Raw genomic sequence first — 19697 nt, 5'->3', positions numbered from 1 at the left:
ACATGATCAAGGTCAAAGGTCATGTAAGGTCAAAGAACTTTGGCCACGTTGGGGGTATTTGTTGAATTGCCATCATATCTCTATAAGTGTATTGGTCTAGTTCATAAAACGTGGAAATAAGAGTAACCAAGTATCACTGAACATCTTGTGCGAGTTATAGTAGTTTTCAAAATCAGCACTGCTGCTATATTGAATCGCGTGATGCAGGTGAGACGGCCAGAGGCATTCCACTTGTTATTGAATACTATGTAGTTTGTACATGCAGGGCTAAAGTATTTAAACTGTACCTGGTTGCTAAAAGATGATCTGCATTTACATTTTCAATTAATTTGTGATGGTAGTAATTTTAAACGTGCATGCACTCAAAGCGGGCATCTGCATATCAGTTGACATGCTTTAATACATTTCCAGCTACATGTACCTTGTAAGATTATATCAATTACTGTATCTGTTAATAGGGAAAACTGCACAGGGGCTAGGGGCGATGTACCCCCAAAATGCTATTAAAAAAAAGCCCTTCATAGCAATATAAAACGTATCCAATGTTGAAGATTTGGGCAGTAAGTTGTGAGAAGTAGCCCCCAAACATAAAAAATAAGGATTTATAATTTGTGAACCAAGGTTTCATGTTTGTTATTATTCAATTCATGATTTTCTGCCAGGGAGGGGGGGGGGTTCAAAACCAACCTTATAAACAGTTTATTCATACCCCACACATTCATTTTTGTGGGATGTATTTGTTTTATGATTCCCCCGCTGTGCATCCTGTTTGGTTAAACCCAGCCCTGAATACAATTTAATCATACCCTACTTCTTTTGTGTTAAACAGCAAATACAGGCAAAGTACTGAAGATATATTAGATTAATACAGGTCTGCCTATGTTTGAAATCATTGAACCCTGGATAGATGGCCACAAGCAGGCAAAAAATATATATATTTTTCAGGGGCTACTACTATTTACAACTTACTGCCTAAATTTGCAACATTGTAAAGCTTTAATACTGCGATGTATGGGGATGTTTCAGGGCCGTTATTTAGTTATCAGTGCTCTTGTGAGCATTTCGATGGCTAAATAATATTAATAATACATCACTTATTATAAACAAAGTTTTTCTATGCACCCCAATACAATAGAGGAAACAAGAATAGATCATGTACACATCATAATATAAACAAAACAAAAGCTAAATCACCCTCAGTCTAGTCTGCTGTGCAAACCCTTCACTCGAGTAAAGGGTCTGAATTGCAGCCTACTCATGCCTTGTGTACTGATGGCCCAACAGCAAGTTTTGTATACATGTGCTACTCTTTGCATGGAGACACACTTGTTGATCAAAGTTTCAATCAGGGTCTGTGCCTGCAGACTACCCCCAGTCCGCTTGTAATTTTTCCCTGATTATTAGTATCATAAACATGCCAATATTACAAAAATGAATGTGCCTTTATTTCTTCTTTTCTTATTCTTCAGTGGCCAAGGCCGAGTTCTTCAATGCCGGTGGTAGCGTCAAGGATAGGATTGCATTGAAGATGGTGGAAGATGCTGAGAAGGACGGAACGTTGAAACCTGGGTATACACTGATTGAACCAACATCAGGAAATACAGGTGAGGGGAAAACAGATCTCAGGCCCTCACCAACTTCCCATTTCAGGCTTTTTTCAGGCCCATTTCAGGCCTTTTCGGGCTACTTAGCATAAATGTATGATATGTATGTGCTGTGGTCAAGACTCCTATTTTCAGCCTATCGTAAATTTCCATTCCATAGCATCACCAATAATAGAAAGCCATAGAAATTCTATTTTTTTTCCATTCCAGAGACTCAAATTTGTGGTTTCTCATTCCAGTGCGCGGCCATCATGAACTACTCAGCCGGTTGGGGCGGTGAGGGGGGGGGCTATTTAGCATAAATGTATAATACGTATGTGCCACGGTCAAGACTCCCATTTCCAGCCTAAATTTCCATTCCATAGCATCACCAATTTAGAAAGCCATAGAAATTCATATTTTTCTCCATTCCAGAGACTCTCAAAATTGTGGTTTCTCATTCCATTGTGCACCCATCATGAACTACTCAGCCGGTCGGGGCGTCGAGCTCGATCGGCGCCTAGTCATATGAGTTCGGGAGACCCCCATCGTTATTCAAGGGCCGTTCCAGAGACCTCCATTTTAAGACCAAAATTTAGTTCCAGAGCCCCCTTTATTCGACTTTGGTGTGGCACATAGGTATTATGTTATAGATTTAGTACCCCCCTCCCCCCCCCCCCCTCGGTTTGTATTGTACAAAACTTTGAGACTTTGAGAGTACAGGCTTTGAGATGTTCTGACTTGAATTCAGGCCAGGAAAAAAAACATTTCAGGGGCTACTTTTCACACACGTTTGCCTAAATCTGCAGCATTTGATAAACTTTACCATTGCAGTGAATGGGGTATTTCGGGGGCTCTGTTGAGCATTTCAGGGGTGAAATTGCTCCCAGCCCCCATGTAATTTTCTTTCTCTGATTCAGGTTTAATGAGCCAAACTGACCAGCATTATGGGAGGATATGAATTGGGTGGTCTCCTTATAAATTACATTATAAAAAGACTTTATTTCAGCCTCGCTTTTGAGGAGGGGCGTACGGGGCATGTCCCCCAGCATTGCCCAAATTCTGTATTGTGCCTGCATTTTAAAGTTACATAAAAAAAACTTAACATCTATGGAATCAAGATGTAAAATTTTGCTTGTCAAAATTTTCAATTCAGGAAATTATGTCCAGTTGAGATGAGGAAACCCCATATGTACTCTTTACTTGTCAGAAAAATTTGAAGAAATTAATTCATTTTCTGTGCCCCTTCATGAATGAATTCCTGGATCCACTCTTTCTCAAAGCTTCATTAAGAAGAGTAAGCAACATAATTTGAATTGGATTGAATTTCATTGCGGGTAAAATTCTGGGATTTAGACAAATTTTGATAAGGAGAGAGAGAAAGGAACAAAAAACAAAACACTGCATTTTATCCCTTTCACTCAGTATTTTATCCATTCTTTTTTTTTATGGTATAGGAATTGGTCTTGCTTTGGTAGCAGCCGTCAAGGGCTACCGCTGCATCATCGTCATGCCAGAAAAGATGTCCAACGAGAAAGTCGACGTCCTCCGTGCGCTTGGAGCCGAGATTGTAAGGACACCTACGTCCGCGAGGTTCGATGCTCCTGAATCTCACATCAGCGTCGCGCAGCGTCTGAACCGGGAGATACCGAATTCTGTGATTCTTGATCAGTACAGAAATGCTGGGAATCCGTTAGCGCACTACGATAATACGGCAACAGAGATTTGGCAACAGTGCAATGGTATGGATAGTTTGATTGTGAAGACAATATTTTGCTCTATTCATGCTTTGTTAATTTCACGTTTTTTTATTTTCTTATGCAAAACTGACCACTTATAGATATTGTTAAAAACAAATTATCTTTATTGGATGTTGTATATGAAAGTTAAACCACTTCCAAATAATCAGTGTCTCACTATTAATATTTCACTTTGAAAAAAAACTATTTATCCTCATTCATATTAAGAATAATATGTTCCAAGCATCCAATGAGAAAGGTACATTTATTTAGAAAACAATATTCTGTACAATATTTCTTTCTTACATTTTTTCAGATAGATTTTTACATAGATAATAATCATATATTTGCATAGAGTGTAAAATAATAATTCACGACATATACTATATCGTGATTTTTTATTCCAATATACATGTAGAAATTAGCTAATCTGAATAGCAAAAAATAAAAGTGCCTTTATATCTTTTTTCCTGTGATTAATTAGTTTTTAAAAAATTGTGAAAATATGCAATATCAAAAGTAATTAATGAACATACTATTTCATATTGTACCTTGTCATTATTTTTGTATCTTGTTTTGCTGCCCTCTATTGTTTATCTACAGGTAAGGTAGACATGGTTGTTTGTGGAGCAGGAACAGGAGGAACAGTGACCGGTATCGGCAGGAAACTCAAGGAACTCAACCCTCACATAAAGGTACAAAAATAGAGATATTGACATCAATATAGTGCCCCAAACAAGCACCCTTGCATATCCTCCCATAATGATACAAAAACATTGATTTCATTAGAGTGACCAAAGTGTGCATTCATATGTATCTGTGCTGTTTAATCAGATGCAGAACAAGGGAGGGGGCAGATTAGGCAACAGCCCCACTTAAATTTTTCAAGTAGTAGATTACAAAAACGAAAAAGAGGAGAAAATGCAAGAAGGGGGGGGAAAGAAAAGTACAGTATGAAAATGAGAGGTATGATAACTGTAAATTACCCTGTTATCCAATGGGGGGATTCGGCTTGCTCCAACTTTCCTTGATTTTGATTGGCTGAGAAGCACTGTTACTATCGTCTGATAAAACAGACTTTGTAGGATAAACAATCTGACATATTCTTTCATAAAACGCTCCCAAAAGTGGCTTCAGTTCATGACCTTTGAACTTGTCGATGAACAGATAGGCTCGAATTCACAAAGGTGGTTTTGAAAACCCACGGTTGAGTCCATGGTTTATTCAGATTTCCTGTATAAATTACGCTTACTTTACCGCGTATATTAAAAAATGCCCAATACTGATGCGCGCTTTTGTCACAGTGCGCCAAATTGACGCCTGTTGCCGTGGTTATCCACGCTTTTTTATTCATGAGTCCACTGTTTGGAGAGTGGACTCATGAATAAAATAGCGTATCTAACCATGGTAACAGGCGTCAATTTGGCGCACTGTGACAAAAGTGCGCATTAGCATTGGACATGTTTTATACTCACGCCCGATACGCTGTAAATTAAGCGTAATATATACAGGAAATCTGCATAAACTATGGATTCAACCGTGGGTTTTCAAAACCACCTATGTGAATTCGGGCCTTAATGACACCTAGGTTTGTATTAAAACTATTGATTTTGTTTCCTTGCAGGTTGTCGGAGTTGATCCCCTAGGTTCAATCCTCGCCCAACCAGAGAAACTAAACGAGACGGACGTCACCAGCTACGAGGTGGAGGGAACCGGATATGATTTCATTCCTACTGTCCTTGACCGGACAGTCGTTGATATGTGGCTCAAGATAGGGGACAAAGAATCCTTCCTGATGTCCAGGAGATTGATAAAGGAAGAAGGACTCCTATGTGGTAAGCCATGACCCCCTTTTTTGGAGAATGAAGTAATCAGGGCATTGTGTTCGGACACTTCCATTTTACAGTTAGGGGTGTTACTCTAGAAAGGGGAAGGACTCCTATGTGGTAAGCTATCACCTCTGTTTTTAGAGAATGGAATTATAGTCAGGGCATGGTGTTCAAGACACTTCCACTAAATAGTTAGGGATGTTACTCAAGATAGGGGACAAAGAATCCTTTCTGATATCCAAGAGATTGATCAAGGGAGAATGACTCTTTTGTGGTAAGCTATCACCCCTGTTTTTAGAGAATGGAATAGTCTGTGCTTTGTTTACAAGACACTTCCACTATGTAGTTAGGGATGTCTCAAAATGGAAGATCATGTACACTGTTCACATAATTAGACCTATGGAAGTCTTGGTTTATATAGAGTACTGAAGTGATGACGTCACAAAAAACTCATTTTTTTGCATTTCAGCATTTTTGATACCATATTTTGGTAGAGCATGATGAAACACCTCCACTACCAAAACTTGGTGCGAATCGGTACTTGGGGGCCTGAGATATGACCTCATGAATACATACATGTCATTAGCCCCTTTGAAGTCAATGTATTATTGGCCTGGTTCTAAAAGTTAGGAACCAGGCCAGTAATACATTGACTTCAATAGGGCTAATTATGTATTCATGAGGTCATATAAGTTGTTTGATTTGTTTCCAAATTCTGTTGTTTTTATTCACTGATTCATTACCAATATCAATCATCCCTTCTTTTTTTTCTTTTTCTTTTTTTCCTTTTAGGTGGTAGTAGTGGTGGATCAATGTGTGGTGCATTAGAAGCAGCCAAATCTCTGAGGGAAGGTCAAACCTGTGTTGTGGTTCTAGCAGATTCTGTCAGGAATTACATGTGAGTTCCTGGTAACTTGTTGGCAATCCCATAAAATAATCTACCCTTTTGTACTTTCAAAATCTTGTGGAATTGCCCTTTTATCTTAGAAGTTGCCCAAAATCTTTTGAATGTCACTGACATAAAGGATCATTTGCTAAAACTTAATGATAATAATAATAATTATGATATCGTGTTGAGTGCACACACTGTCCAGAGACGCTCATGGCGCTAGCCCAGCAACAGTTTCTTTGGATATACAAACATCAACAAATATAAACGAATAAAAAAGAGATCTTTACAAATAAAACTGAGTACATAATTTAAAAAAGAACAGTTTTGTATCACCCACCGGAATTCCTAGCTGGATCCTGGTGGGGATGATAAATTATTGGCTGACATCAAGGAATAATTGCAAAATTATGTCTCATCATAATAACTTTGTTTGATGTGCAATTCTAAACATGTGCAAATTGAGCCTTGACATCATGACGCCTGCATGCAAATGGTAAATGTTGTCTTTTGTTTAATCTGGTTTTTAATTTTGTTTAATCTGGTTTGTTTTTGTCAGGACCAAGTTTCTGTCCGATGATTGGATGGTTGAGAAGGAATTCATTGACAAGCATGTTGATAACACACCACAGCATTGGTAAGAATACATCTCTCTTACATTGTACTCATGTTAACTTCTACTACTACCATGATGATGACTCTTCTGCATTTGCTATGCACCAATTTTTAGATTGACAACTACTCTAGCTTCTACTAATATCTTGTTCTGATAATACAATTACTACAACCTCTTTGGCAACTAAAACTAGATACATTCAATGCTATAATTACTTTACACTACTTTACTTTTACTACTTATATTTACTTTAATTTCACTTCTACTCCTACTTATTCTTTTAATGCTTTCTTAGAAAGTTTATACTATACCCATTTTGTCATCTTTTCTCCTATACAAAACTCCTACCATTACTTCATGTTACTTGCTACATGTACCTGTTCTAGAATGTTAAAGCTTATCCAATATTGCAGATTTAGGCAGTAAGTTGTGAAAGTAGCCCCCGGAAATAAAAAAATTTATGATTTTTGGCCTGCTCTTCAGCATATTGATGATACATTTGCCTGTTTATCTTTCATTTTGAGTATTACTGTCATTTTTTCCTAATCATTAGAAACTTAATACTTAATTTTAACTTCTATTACTTTGAATGTGTCATGTCTAGGTGGTGGAATCAGCCCATATCAATGTTGAAGCTCGGAGCTCCATTGACCGTCCTCCAAACGGTCAGTTGCCAGGATGCTATTGATATCATGAACAAAGAAGGCTATGACCAGTTACCTGTGGTAGAAGATTCAGGGTAAGTCATTCTGAAACCTGTTTGTGAAGACTGGTCAAGGGAGGCATGGGGAGTGGTTCATGCAACAAATTGTTCAGTGACATCTGTTAGAAGCTACTGAAATTCTTGCATCTGATTGGCTCAGAGCAAAATAGTCAGTGAAAATATGTGATGGCTATAACCAATTACCTGTGGTAGAAGATTCTGAGTATAAAGCCTGTGGGTAAGTTGTTCATGAAGACTGGAGGCACGGGGAGTGTTTTATGCAACAAAATTTTCACTGACATCTGTTATAAGTTATGAACATTTGAATATTGAGATCAATAATGCTATGTTGATCTTCCCTTTGGCAATGCGACCAAGATTTCTGATGTTACACACGTACAACCTCCCCATTACTTCAGTCCATATTTCATTTAAATATTTTCTTTTATCAAGTCTCACAAGATCTGGGGAGCGTTTCATCAACATTTTTTCCCAGAAGTCAGATCTGACAACTTTCCTTGAATTTGATTGGCTATGAACCACCATTACTATGATACCTGTCGAATAAAACTGGACTTGTCGGACGTTTTGTCCGAGTCCTTTCATGAAACGCTCCCCTGGGGGGCGTTTCATCAACATTTTCGTCCGACAAGTTGTCAGTTCTGACAACTTCTCGTGATCCTTATTGGCTTAGAGGCACTGTTACGGAGTAACTGTCCAATAAAACTAGACTTGTCGGATAAAATGTCTGACAAGTCCTTTCATGGGGGTTCAGTCCTGGGGAGCGATTCATGAAAGGACTAGTCAGACGTTTAATCCGACAGTTACTATGGTAACAGTGCCTCAGCCAATCATTATCAAGGAAAGTTGTCAGACCCGACAACTTGTCGGACGAAAAAATTGATGAAACTCTCCCCAGATGTTCTCTTCTAATGAGATCGGACATCAGGTTTCACATTACCGTTTTTTAATGGATTGATTGTTATGTCATTAGAATGAGCCAAAAAAAATGCTTTGGGGTATATTTAGGGGGGGTCCAAAGAGGGGAGTTGTAGGAGTGTGAAATCACAGATCGTGTTTGCATTGCCAATGGGAGGATTTCCATAGCATCAATGATCTAGACATTCAAATGTTCATAATATTTGTATTTCTTGTCCAATTTCAAACTTCCGTTGATCTCATTCTTTGATTTTCCTGCTCTCATACAAGCTAACTTGCTTCAAGGGGTTCATCCTGTTTTTAGATATCATTTAAAATATATTTCATGATTTGAATTATAGTATGAATTTTATATTTTACTTTGTGTAATCTACTTCTCATTTGCAGTGATGTGAAGGGGGTTGTCACCCTTGGTAGTCTCATGTCCCAGCTGTTAGCTAATAAATGCAAGCCATCTACACTTGTAGCTGACTGCCTGTATAAACAATTTAGAACGGTGAGTATGAACAAAGACCAGTAGCAGTTGATTTTCCCCTACAGTTATGTATCAAAGAAAGCTTAAATATTTTATTTGTCAGTGGTTCAAGTTCTTTTTGTAAAGTTGTAAATTGTAATATTAGTTCTGATACATTTTGTTGTGCAAACTATTTCTATTTCCTTTATACTTCATTTTCCTTTCTCTTAACCGCTTAGAGGCAATTTGCAAATTTGCGGTATGTAAAATTGTTATTATTATTTATTTTGGGGATAAATCATGGGACTATGTTTATTATTTGTATTTTGTTTATATTTCGGGTGGGGGTTCATTCATTCATTTTTTTTTCAATGTATTAATCTATAATTATATTTTAATATTTATTTTATTTAATAATTCGTTTATCTTATTTTTCGATTGGGGGTCTGAAAGATTCCAATACTCTACAGCATCTTTATTATGAAGATTTGTACTGCCAGCATTTCAAGATTGTTTCAGATTTGTGCAATCACATTCATTATTAAAGGGAATATAGAATGATGTTGATTATACCAAAATGAAACCATCTCAAATACGTTCATGATCTTATGACATGGAATACCTTTCCAGTTATTTTACCATCATCATCATCCTTTCTGGTTTTGTTTTTTTATAGGTAACATTGGAAACGACCCTTGGGAATCTGTCTCGATATTTGGATCACGATCACTTCGTTCTCATCCTACAGGATCAAAGACTCTGTAAGTCTATATGCCTGTACACAGGTTTATAATTGTAGAGTACTTCTAATTAATAATATTAAAGGACAAGTCCACCCCAACAAAAAAGTTGATTTTATAAAAAGAGAAAAGTCCTACAAGCATAACACTGAAAATTTCATAAAAATAGGTTGTAAAATAAGAAAGTTGTGATTTTTTTTTTTAATTTCACTTAATTTCACAAAACAGTTATATGAACATCCTGATCGGTATGTAAATGAGGGAACTGATGACATCACTCACTCTCTATTTCTTTTGTATATCATTATATGAAATATGAAACATTCTTACTTTCTCATTGACCTGTGAAACAAATTTTGATTTTTTTTTCCTGAGGTGGACTTGACCACTTTATGTATAGCACTCATAGCAATCACACTACAAGACTCACAGCACTTAGACGTTATGATAATAATTTGTTGATAGTAAATGGTTTCTTCTGTTCTTAGAGAGCCATGGTGCAGTGGTTCTGACTCTCACCCTGTTATCACAGGGTTGTGTGTTCAAATCTCATCACAGGCTACCACCCTCTGGCAAGGTATTCGTCCACACTTTGTCACTCTCCACACAAGTGCTAAATGGATACTCTGTAGGATGTGAAAGTCATTGTAACTTGTCCAGCATTGTGAGCGCCTTACATGGCGACTTGCTGGAATACTCCCTAGAGAGTGGAAGATGTGCATTTGTGTTGTCTGGGAATGACTGATTGAATCAGATGACCAGGGTAATAATAAATCTTTTAAGCGCAGAGATACATAAAACACCCTATAAACAATAACAAGATTATACAGCACATATCACTTAGTGTCAGTGCAAACAGAAGAGAAGAATGTGGTACTGACTACAATGTACTTAATTGAGATCATTTTGAAATTATTGCATTTTTAAGAACAGTTTTCAATTTATATTAGTTCTAAGAAAGTGAGTTTTGGAGGTTATTTTATAAAAGGGAGGCGTGAGCAAAAGAACATTCACCTGAAGTTTTTGTCAAGATTGGGGAAAGAATTAACAGAACGTTATAATGGGATTGAAGATGTTGTGTTGGCAGCTAAGCATGCAAGCGCAAGTCCGTACAAACATTGATAAGCTAAAAACAAAATTTTGAATTGTATTCGAATTTAATTTCTACACCTGAATGGAGGGTGGCAAATGCAATAAGATGGCTTATTAAAGGACATTCCATGCTTGGATATGAACCAAGTTAAAGATAAGATGTAATAAATTACATACAAGTAAGGGTTATCAAAGTACCGGTACAATGATATTTCAATGTCATCAAGTTAACACCAGTGCAGTATTGAATTGCATTATGCAGTAGAGACTGACTGTTTGTTTCAATTAATATACAGAATTGAATCGAATTAGCACATTCCAAATATCATTGTTATGATTATTGTCATTAATATTGTATTCTCTCCACACAGACTCTGCGAGCCAGACTGTGGCACAGAAGAAAATGATCTTCGGGATTGCGACGCGAATCGATCTCCTCCACCACATCACCCACAACCAACCACAAGGCGTCGTGAATGGGTCTTAAATGGTCAAGCCAATACATTTAAATGGTCAAGAAATATTAGTGATGAGACACGAGCCACTCTCCTCTACCACATCACCCACAACCAACCACAAGGCATCGTGAATGGTTCTTAAATGGTCAAGCCAATACATTTAAATGGTCAAGAAATATTAGTGATGAGACACGAGCCACTCTCCTCCACAACATCACCCACAACCAACCACAAGGCATCGTGAATGGTTCTTAAATGGTCAAGCCAATACATGTAAATGGTCAAGAAATATTAGTGATGAGACACGAGCCACTCTCCTGCACAACATCACCCACAACCAAACCACAAGGCACCGTCAACTGTTTTTCCGTGATCAATCACATTCATTTTGACAGTCACTTTTCAATGGAAATCTTGGTGATTTTCAAGTCCAATTGATTCTAGCTATCCATGTCCATGACTGTACACAGTGAGGGGAGGGAGGCATTATTTTCATTGCTGAGTCGTGGGGATGCACATTTTCTGAAATATTGCACAGTCAGTGTGCACATATTTTTCTCTTTAAAAAAATTAATGAAAAAAACCTTCTCGAATTAGCTTAGTCAGTCCACTTCCTCATTTGTCTGTTTAAGGATTTTTTGTGCTGTGAAAACTTTCCTTGCATATGGCCTTGCTCTTGTGGTAATACCTCGGTCACATTTGCTCTACGCCAGCCGTACGGTGAGTCGAAAACAGCCGTTTTAACAGTTTTTTTTGTACCAGCTACTATAATAGGTGGTTTGAAATAAAAATTAATAAAACGGCTGTTTTCGACTCGCCGTAGAGCAAATGCAACCAAGGTTTAAATCTGATTAATACCACTACAATTATATGGCACATGTAAGAGATCACATTGACACATCATTAAGTTATGGATATGATTGTTGCAAATATATTTTCACTGCTTTACAAAGCAGTAAATTCAAGACATGGAATGGTGATGTTTCTTTTAGTTTGTTCAAAGAACTTCTTCATTTTTTAAATACATGTAAAATAGGCAGAATATGAAATTATGTGTTGGGGTATTTTTCTTCTTTTTCCTTTTTGGTAATGCACTCAGTTTATATGCTCATTGTGTGTGCACTGTACATTCAAATACATGTATATTTTATTTTCTTCATCTATTTATTCTTGAAATAACTTATCCAAGTTTCTTCAATAGTTTTCACCTTTTCAACCTACATTTCTTTTTATTTTTGTGATTTATTTATTCTTGAAATTGGATTGTAACATGTTTTCAAGTAGAGTTTGTATGTTTCTGTTATTAGGAGCTTGGAAGTAGCTTTTAACTTTGTGTTAATGTCTTATAAAAAGGATTTATGGGAATTTGGGGAGTTTGGTTTATGCTTTGTTGTTTATTCTTGTGTCAAATGACTCCTGAATGGGGTCGTGTTATATTCTATTCATGGTTATTTGGAATAATTTATGAAGCCATGATCAATGGTAGTTTGGAGGTATTTGATAAGTCTATGATGTGCAGTAGGTTGGTCAGTCATTGTGTGTTTGGAAACAACGCATCAGAGGTTAGCAATGATCACAGTTAGTGCAACATCTTATGTTATATTAACATACATGCATTACAACAAATTTAAGTGTAATAATGGGACACTGGGAATCACTATATGGTAAGATGATGATACATGTATAATGGGTGATTTCAAGTCCGGTGTTGCCATTGGTGTTGGAATTTTGGATTGCTTTCCCTAACTCCGAAACATATTCTGAGTTTGTAAAACTGATCCAGATCACAATATTGACATCTCAACAACTAGTGAGTGACTTTTCAGGACCATCTTCATTTTATGTTTGGTGCCATAAATATTGACCTAACACCAACACGAAAAGGTCAACACCAAACTTAAAATCGCCTATTCTGAAATAAACATGATGACCAATGGTTCACTATAAATAAGTGTATTTAACTGCATAAATAGGTTTTATTAACCTCTATATTTGTATAAATTTGGCTTGTTATGCGTAATCTCTATTATCATCCTATTCTCCCAGTGATATTTGAGGCAATAAGGGACAAAGAAGTATATTTATATCTGGTATGTTAATTGAAATGATATGCGTGGAGCACTGTGAATATATCATTGATGATTAGTTGTACATAGTTGCGAGACAATGGGGAACTAGGCGAAAGGGGGTTATAGCACAGAGGCGTATCTTTGAAAAACTGCCCCCACCCCTTCCCTTGGGAGGGAATGATATTGTACCCCCTTCCAAAGTTTGGTGTAGGTATACTCATTGAATGTTCCATTTTGTTTCCATTATTTCCTTTATATTTTTCCCCTACTTAAAGCCTTTATGGACCTCACCCCCCCCCCCCCCCTCCATGGTCCAAGGGAAAAGCCTGGAGGAGGCACCCCCCCCCCCCCCCCCCCCAAAAAAAAAAAAAAAAAAAAAAAAAAAAAAAAAAGTTCATGTTCTGTGAAGCATTGTGCATTAAAAGAATTATGCCAAGAAGGGGAATTTGTCTTGCAAGTTTAGAATGCCTGTAAACTAGCTAGGAAGTAAGGTCTGTTTTGCAAACACTACATCACAGGGTTAAAATATGGAGATCTGTTTATATTTCCATGTTTAAAACAATACTTTTGTGTGCATATGTATATCGTAGGAAATCATGTTACATACATTTTTTAATAATGCTTGGCATATTAATGTGCAAATTATTCATGCTATAGGAGAGATAATATTTCTTTATATGAGACAGATATATATTGCATTATTCGTATTATTGGTCTAGTCTATGTGGTGCAGACCTGATTGTATTTAAGCAGCTACTGTATAAATAGATTTCTCTTTTGTTATACTCTTGTGCATTGCATTTGACTTGAAAGGCAATTTGTCACAGGCACATGAACAGTTTATGAAGTATGATGGGTTTCAAATGCCAAGTTCATACCAGTTTTGGGAAATACAGTTTAATTGCAGTTGCTAATAGGTACTAACTGCAAATTTAAGGCAATGGTTGCAATTTCCAATTTGCTGTAATTGGCCTCCCTAAGCTGCTCATCATAATTTCAATGGAACCCCTGAATTTCAATGTCTCAAAAGCGCATTATCTAATATTGATATTGATATGGTCAAAATGTTCACTTAAACATGTGGTCAGAAAGGTAAATCTTTTTTTTTGTGGGGTTCTAGAAATCTTTTTTAAAATTTCGAAACTTCACTTCCCAAGAAATAATGATTACTCTCTTGAACAAAGTGTAATATTGGCTTGACCACTGCACACACATTTTACCAACCCTTCACTCTTCATGATGCACATTATTTTATTCCTTATCAAAGAGTCATATGCTGTGAAATTTTCTCTAATATTTATCCTCGCAGTTGATCTATTTCCCTTTCAAAAAATGAGGCAGCTTTGAATATACTTATGAATGTACGTAGGTGTTTTCTTGGATTTCTCAAAGTAGAGTAGGACAACCTTTCAACATTTTTTTCTATTTTTTCTTCTGTTATTTTGGTGGTTGGTATACAGTATTTACATTGAATTTGTGTTTCCTATTGATTTCCATTGTAGGGTTTTGGGGGTCTACTGTGCTACATATTTTCTGATACCTTGTCAGAAGTTGGAATATTAGTAATTCTCCACTTTATTTTGCAATATGCAGTAGCAGAAGTAGTACATAGTATACTCACGCACCATTAGATGTCTAGATTTTCACTTCTCTATGAATTATTGCAGTCACTTAGTTGCAATTACTTTGATTAATATTTGCAATGAAGCCTGTTCAGAAGTTTGTAGATGCTATATTCACATTTATTCCTTTGAAGATGCAGTATGTATTTCCGGTCACTTATTGACAATTCTCGCTATGGACAATAACAAAAGTCTCAAGATGTAGCATGCGGTGTGAATTTGCCATTCGCCATGTGCATTAAAATATAAATTCTGCTTGTTCAGTGATGTGTGACCCACAAGTTAAGATCTACTCATACCGTAGCTAACGATAGTCGCATCCGCTTTCACATTATGTTCTCAATTTCTTTTTCCATTTCGAGGAGGAATCGTCATAATACTTACTACTTGTGGTTAATATGCCTCTTGCTGTATAATATTCTTACCTTCAAACTCCTGGAAGATATTTGGACATGCAAGTAAGCGGCATGAGCTACATCCAAGAACTTTTGGTTAATATTGATAGGGATAGCAAGAACTGCTTTAATATTTCCAATTTGTTTGGTACATGACAGACCTACTTTGCATTGCGGCCAACCTCTGAAGTAGGAGTCGATCAGCAATGAATTTACAACTGGAAAGTAGCACTTTGTGTCCTATATGAGTTTTGATATTCATATTATCTTTGATAAGTCTGAACCATGTTTGAGTATGTAATCGACTTGGTTCTAGGAAAATTTCCTTGGGAGGACAGCTCCGCCCTTTGTGTGGGAAGTTATCCTCGAGGGTAGTTTTCTTTTGGGCAAGGTGTCCATCCAGGGGTAACTGTCCTTCGGGGTGTGATTTCATGCGGAATGGTTCCAGGGCAGTCATCCTATAACGGCTCAACTTATTCCCCTTCCAGTAAGGAGTATGGTATGAAATACAAAAGGCTCCAAAAATGTTTTTAGTTTTCATTTATACTTCGTGGATATAATCCTATTTGTACAATCATAAGAAAAGAGCGCATTCCTTGGCTACGCTGCATTTCAATGTATATGAAAACAATCATCTCTAAATCATTTCCTTTGAAAAATACCTACAGTATATATATATTCAAAGGGAGACTGTTTTCCCTGCTTCATGTAACTTCCATCTTAATGAAATATGTAACCACCTATAACAGAGTGTATCACTTCTTTTTTGTTTACAGCAAAGGTGTTTCTCAGCCGATTCAAAATTGCATTCGCAATGTTTTTTCACCTTAATATTGAAAGATATTTGAAATAGGTACTTCTGAAATTTATTCATTTTCATGTATGTTTGTGCCATATGATGGCGTAAGCTATTATTAAGAAATGTATGTAATCATACATTTAAGCATATGACCATCGGGGTAGAAAGAGGTATATATGAATGTATTGTCTGCCCTTTCAGATTGTTCTCTTTGGAATTCATAGAGGTTAGCACCTGACATTTGAATTTTAAATGTAATAATAATTTAGTGATAATGATTGATATAGATTGCATTGTTTAAATGCATATGTGAATACAAATGTAAACATATAGATATGTATAACCAGTTTGAAGAGTTTGATTTTAGAAAATCCACATTTTTGCATTCTATTGATATCACATAACCTCACATGATAAGGGGGGCTTCAATGATACATATACTTATCCCTCTCTTGAGTTATCAAATGTATTCAGACTTTTTCTTCTTTTTTTCTTTTACCCAAAGGAATTGCAATTTATGCTGAAAATAGCTGAAAGGCATGACATTTATACAAAAGGTTATAGTCGGACAATATCTCACTTTAAAGTGTACTTATTTAATTACTTGTGGATAAAATATTAAGCTGCTGGTGTAAAACTATTGTCTTCCATATGAAGAAACATCTTGAAATCAGTGTCTAAATTTGTTATTGAATTATTTCTTGACAATCAAGTGGGTTATTAATGAGATCCCATTCACATCTACTTAATGACAATCATTTAGTGGAGACTAGTTATGACGTTTAATTGGAACGCTCGAGCGATCTTGGAAGTGATCTGAAGCAATCTTCCAAACCAGTTTGGAAAACCACCTCGGATTGTGGTTTTCAAAACCAATTTGCCTTGTTTTGATGCTGCAGTCACATTTTCCCTACGGCGACTGTGCGTTGAGTCCAAAACAGCCGTTTTAATATTTTTGGTACCAGCTTACATATAGGTGGTTTGAAGAAAAATAAATAAAATGGCTGTTTTTGACTTGCCGTAGGGGAAATAATACTGCAGCATTGACTTGTTTAAGCATAGATGAGGACACAACCATTCTTCTGAAAGTGTGAGAGTGACAGTATCCTGAGCATGCTACTCTGTACACACTGTGTGTAGAGTGCCTACGCTGCCGTTTCAAATTTGTGCGAAACGTGTGACCCCAGATGAGAGCGTCCTCATTACAACATCATCACTTTATAGTTTATGTGAAGTGGCTTTGGAAACCAGTTCAGGGGATTATGATGAGAAAACTAGCGAAGTAATCTCCTAGTTTTGTGAAGTAGTGTAAGGGTAACCAGATCAAGAAAGTAGATGAGAATGGGTTGTTAGGTAGATGTATAATGGCTGCAAGTGTCATGTAGTTGATACTGTATAAATCAGTATGCAACCATCCTGACAAGAAATTTACTGAAATAGTTTACTGAAAAACTATTATTCTTATACATAAACTTTGGAATATATTCATCATTTAGCAAATACAGTACATACCTTAATGTAAGGTTTACTATGAGGGACTCTTTTGGTAAAACTGGAATTAAAGCTTTTGCTTTGATTCAAATACATATGGATTTATGCATGTGAGATTTAATAGCATCTACATTGCATAAAAGTACATACCTAAATGTAAAGTTAGCTTAATGGCTTATTTTGGTAATTACTGAAATAAAGCTTTTGCTTTGATTCAAAATACATATGGATGTATGCATGTGGCTTATCATAGCAGATACATTGTGTAAATGCAAGTTTGTTTTCTATTTCTTAAAACTGAAATAGTAACTGCTGTTCTTATTTAATACACATGGATTTATGTGATTTAGGATTAGGATATTTAAAATATTCAGTGATGTAAGTGTTCATGTAGGTGGGTTTATTTATATTTAGTGTACAATCACCAGTAACCAGATAAAGAATCATAAGTCTGATGACAATGCTAAAAAAAATCTTAGTAAGTACACTTTAAAAAAATGTGAAAATAAATTCAATTCAAGAAATATTTCATGAAATCATGTGTATCTCCTTTCCACTGAAACAGATTACATGAATTGATATTTGATCACATGCAATATGGATACATGTTCTTTGTTTCAAGCACACAAGGTCCAAAGCTTACATCTGTTTTCAAGCTTTCAAGCCAAAAAGTAAGTCCAGAAACAATTCATAAAATTAGAAACAATCATGTCATTGCCTTGGTATGAGGGTATTTTGATTTATTCAAAGAGTATGACTTGAATTACCTATTACCAAGAAGAAAATAGTTTAAAGATTTGGGGAAGAAGTGATTAGATTTATATCATATAATTGTTTCACAGGTTTTTAGTTTGGAAATGTGTATCATATTTATATTTTATGAATATCTTGTGTTATTAAGTGCACATTATTGTATGAAACGCATGTTTATGTGCTTGCAGTGTCTAATAATTTATTGTTCTATGGTACAAGGCTGCTTAGTGTAAGTCACGTTTATTGAAGAATTTATTCCACTTTTTTATGTAATGATTCAATTTTAGTTTTCTTTTCTTCTTGGGTTAGTATGTCCATGTATTTAGATTAAAATCTATGTCTACTTTCGGTCACCATTAAATTTATTCAAACTTTCTCTAACTCTTGTTTGACATATTTGTTGCTTGTTTCATTATACTGTGATAAGTTTATCCCAATAGAAACAGTATTGTGCAGTATTATGTGTGTAGTTTATCCCTATAGGGACTGTGACTGTGTCACTGCAGCAGTGTGCAGTTAGTTCTATGCAATTTTAATGCTGTATATATTTTGATATTATGTTGTTTAAATTCATATTCCACTAGGTTCCTCATTTCGCACTCTAGCATTTTCTTAATCTCTTTCTACATGAAATCCCATAGGGCAGGTATGTGTTACAGTATAGGTACAGAAAGCTAATTCTATAGACAAAAATCGCGTCCACCCTTTATTGTTATAATTTGTATAGGAATGGTCAAGTTCATTGTTTTGTTCTGTGTAGAGTGCTGGGCAGTACCAGCTTCCTTGTAACTTTTAATTAGACTGTCTAATGAGCAGTCTGGCTTGACCAGAAGTTCAGAACCTTTAAATAGAGATGCAAAAAGCCAAGAAACTTCAGTTCGTAGTAAAGACATAGAAGAGAGAACTCCAGCTGACCGTCAAGATATTTCTCGTATTGATTGCAACCAAGTGTATTGTCTTATAGCCTCCAATTGGTAAGATTGCTTATAAGTTTTACTCTATATCTTTCTATTGATAGTTGAGACCACGATATACGAACATATAGATTTATAATATGATTATACTTTAGTTTCTTTCTGTAGTTTCTGTACCTATACTGTAACACATACCTGCCCTATGGGATTTCATGTAGAAAGAGATTAAGAAAATGCTAGAGTGCGAAATGAGAAACCAAGTGGAATATGAATTTAAACAACATAATATCAAAATATATACAGCATTAAAATTGCATAGAACTCACTGCACACTGCTGCAGTGACATGGCTCCTTTAACTGATCCTGTTATCAGTTACATAAAATCATGAAATTACTACAAAAGAAATTGATTAAGGATATTAATATTTCAAATAATTGAATATTCGCTACAGTATAAACTGCAATGTAAAAACAACCCAAGTAGGAATCATGATATTCTGATTTCAGTGTGTAATTATCTTGTAAAACTAAAACAAATGATTCAATCACCTGATTAACAATGATTATGTGATCATCTTTAGCACAATACTACTAAAATCAAGTGTCGCAAT

At 35.9% G+C, this 19697-nt stretch overlaps 1 protein-coding gene across 1 annotated transcript in view; it reads left to right on the top strand.

The window, feature by feature from the left end:
* LOC129266925 (cystathionine beta-synthase-like) overlaps positions 1-13469 on the top strand; it is a 25568-nt gene extending 12099 nt beyond the window's left edge. The window contains exons 4-13 of the mRNA XM_064103436.1: positions 1470-1604; positions 3041-3325; positions 3926-4017; positions 4947-5157; positions 5944-6049; positions 6600-6677; positions 7261-7395; positions 8686-8794; positions 9429-9513; positions 10956-13469. Coding sequence (XP_063959506.1) covers positions 1470-1604; positions 3041-3325; positions 3926-4017; positions 4947-5157; positions 5944-6049; positions 6600-6677; positions 7261-7395; positions 8686-8794; positions 9429-9513; positions 10956-11071 — 1352 coding nt within the window. The 3' untranslated portion in view covers positions 11072-13469. The remainder of the gene's footprint in view (positions 1-1469; positions 1605-3040; positions 3326-3925; positions 4018-4946; positions 5158-5943; positions 6050-6599; positions 6678-7260; positions 7396-8685; positions 8795-9428; positions 9514-10955) is intronic.
* Positions 13470-19697: the final 6228 nt, after the last annotated feature.

The sequence above is a fragment of the Lytechinus pictus genome, chromosome 8 (assembly GCF_037042905.1).
Source record: "Lytechinus pictus isolate F3 Inbred chromosome 8, Lp3.0, whole genome shotgun sequence".
NCBI classification, from domain to species: domain Eukaryota; kingdom Metazoa; phylum Echinodermata; class Echinoidea; order Temnopleuroida; family Toxopneustidae; genus Lytechinus; species Lytechinus pictus.
The sequence above is the reverse complement of the archived record's forward strand: the minus strand, read 5'-3'. Positions and strand labels throughout refer to the sequence as shown.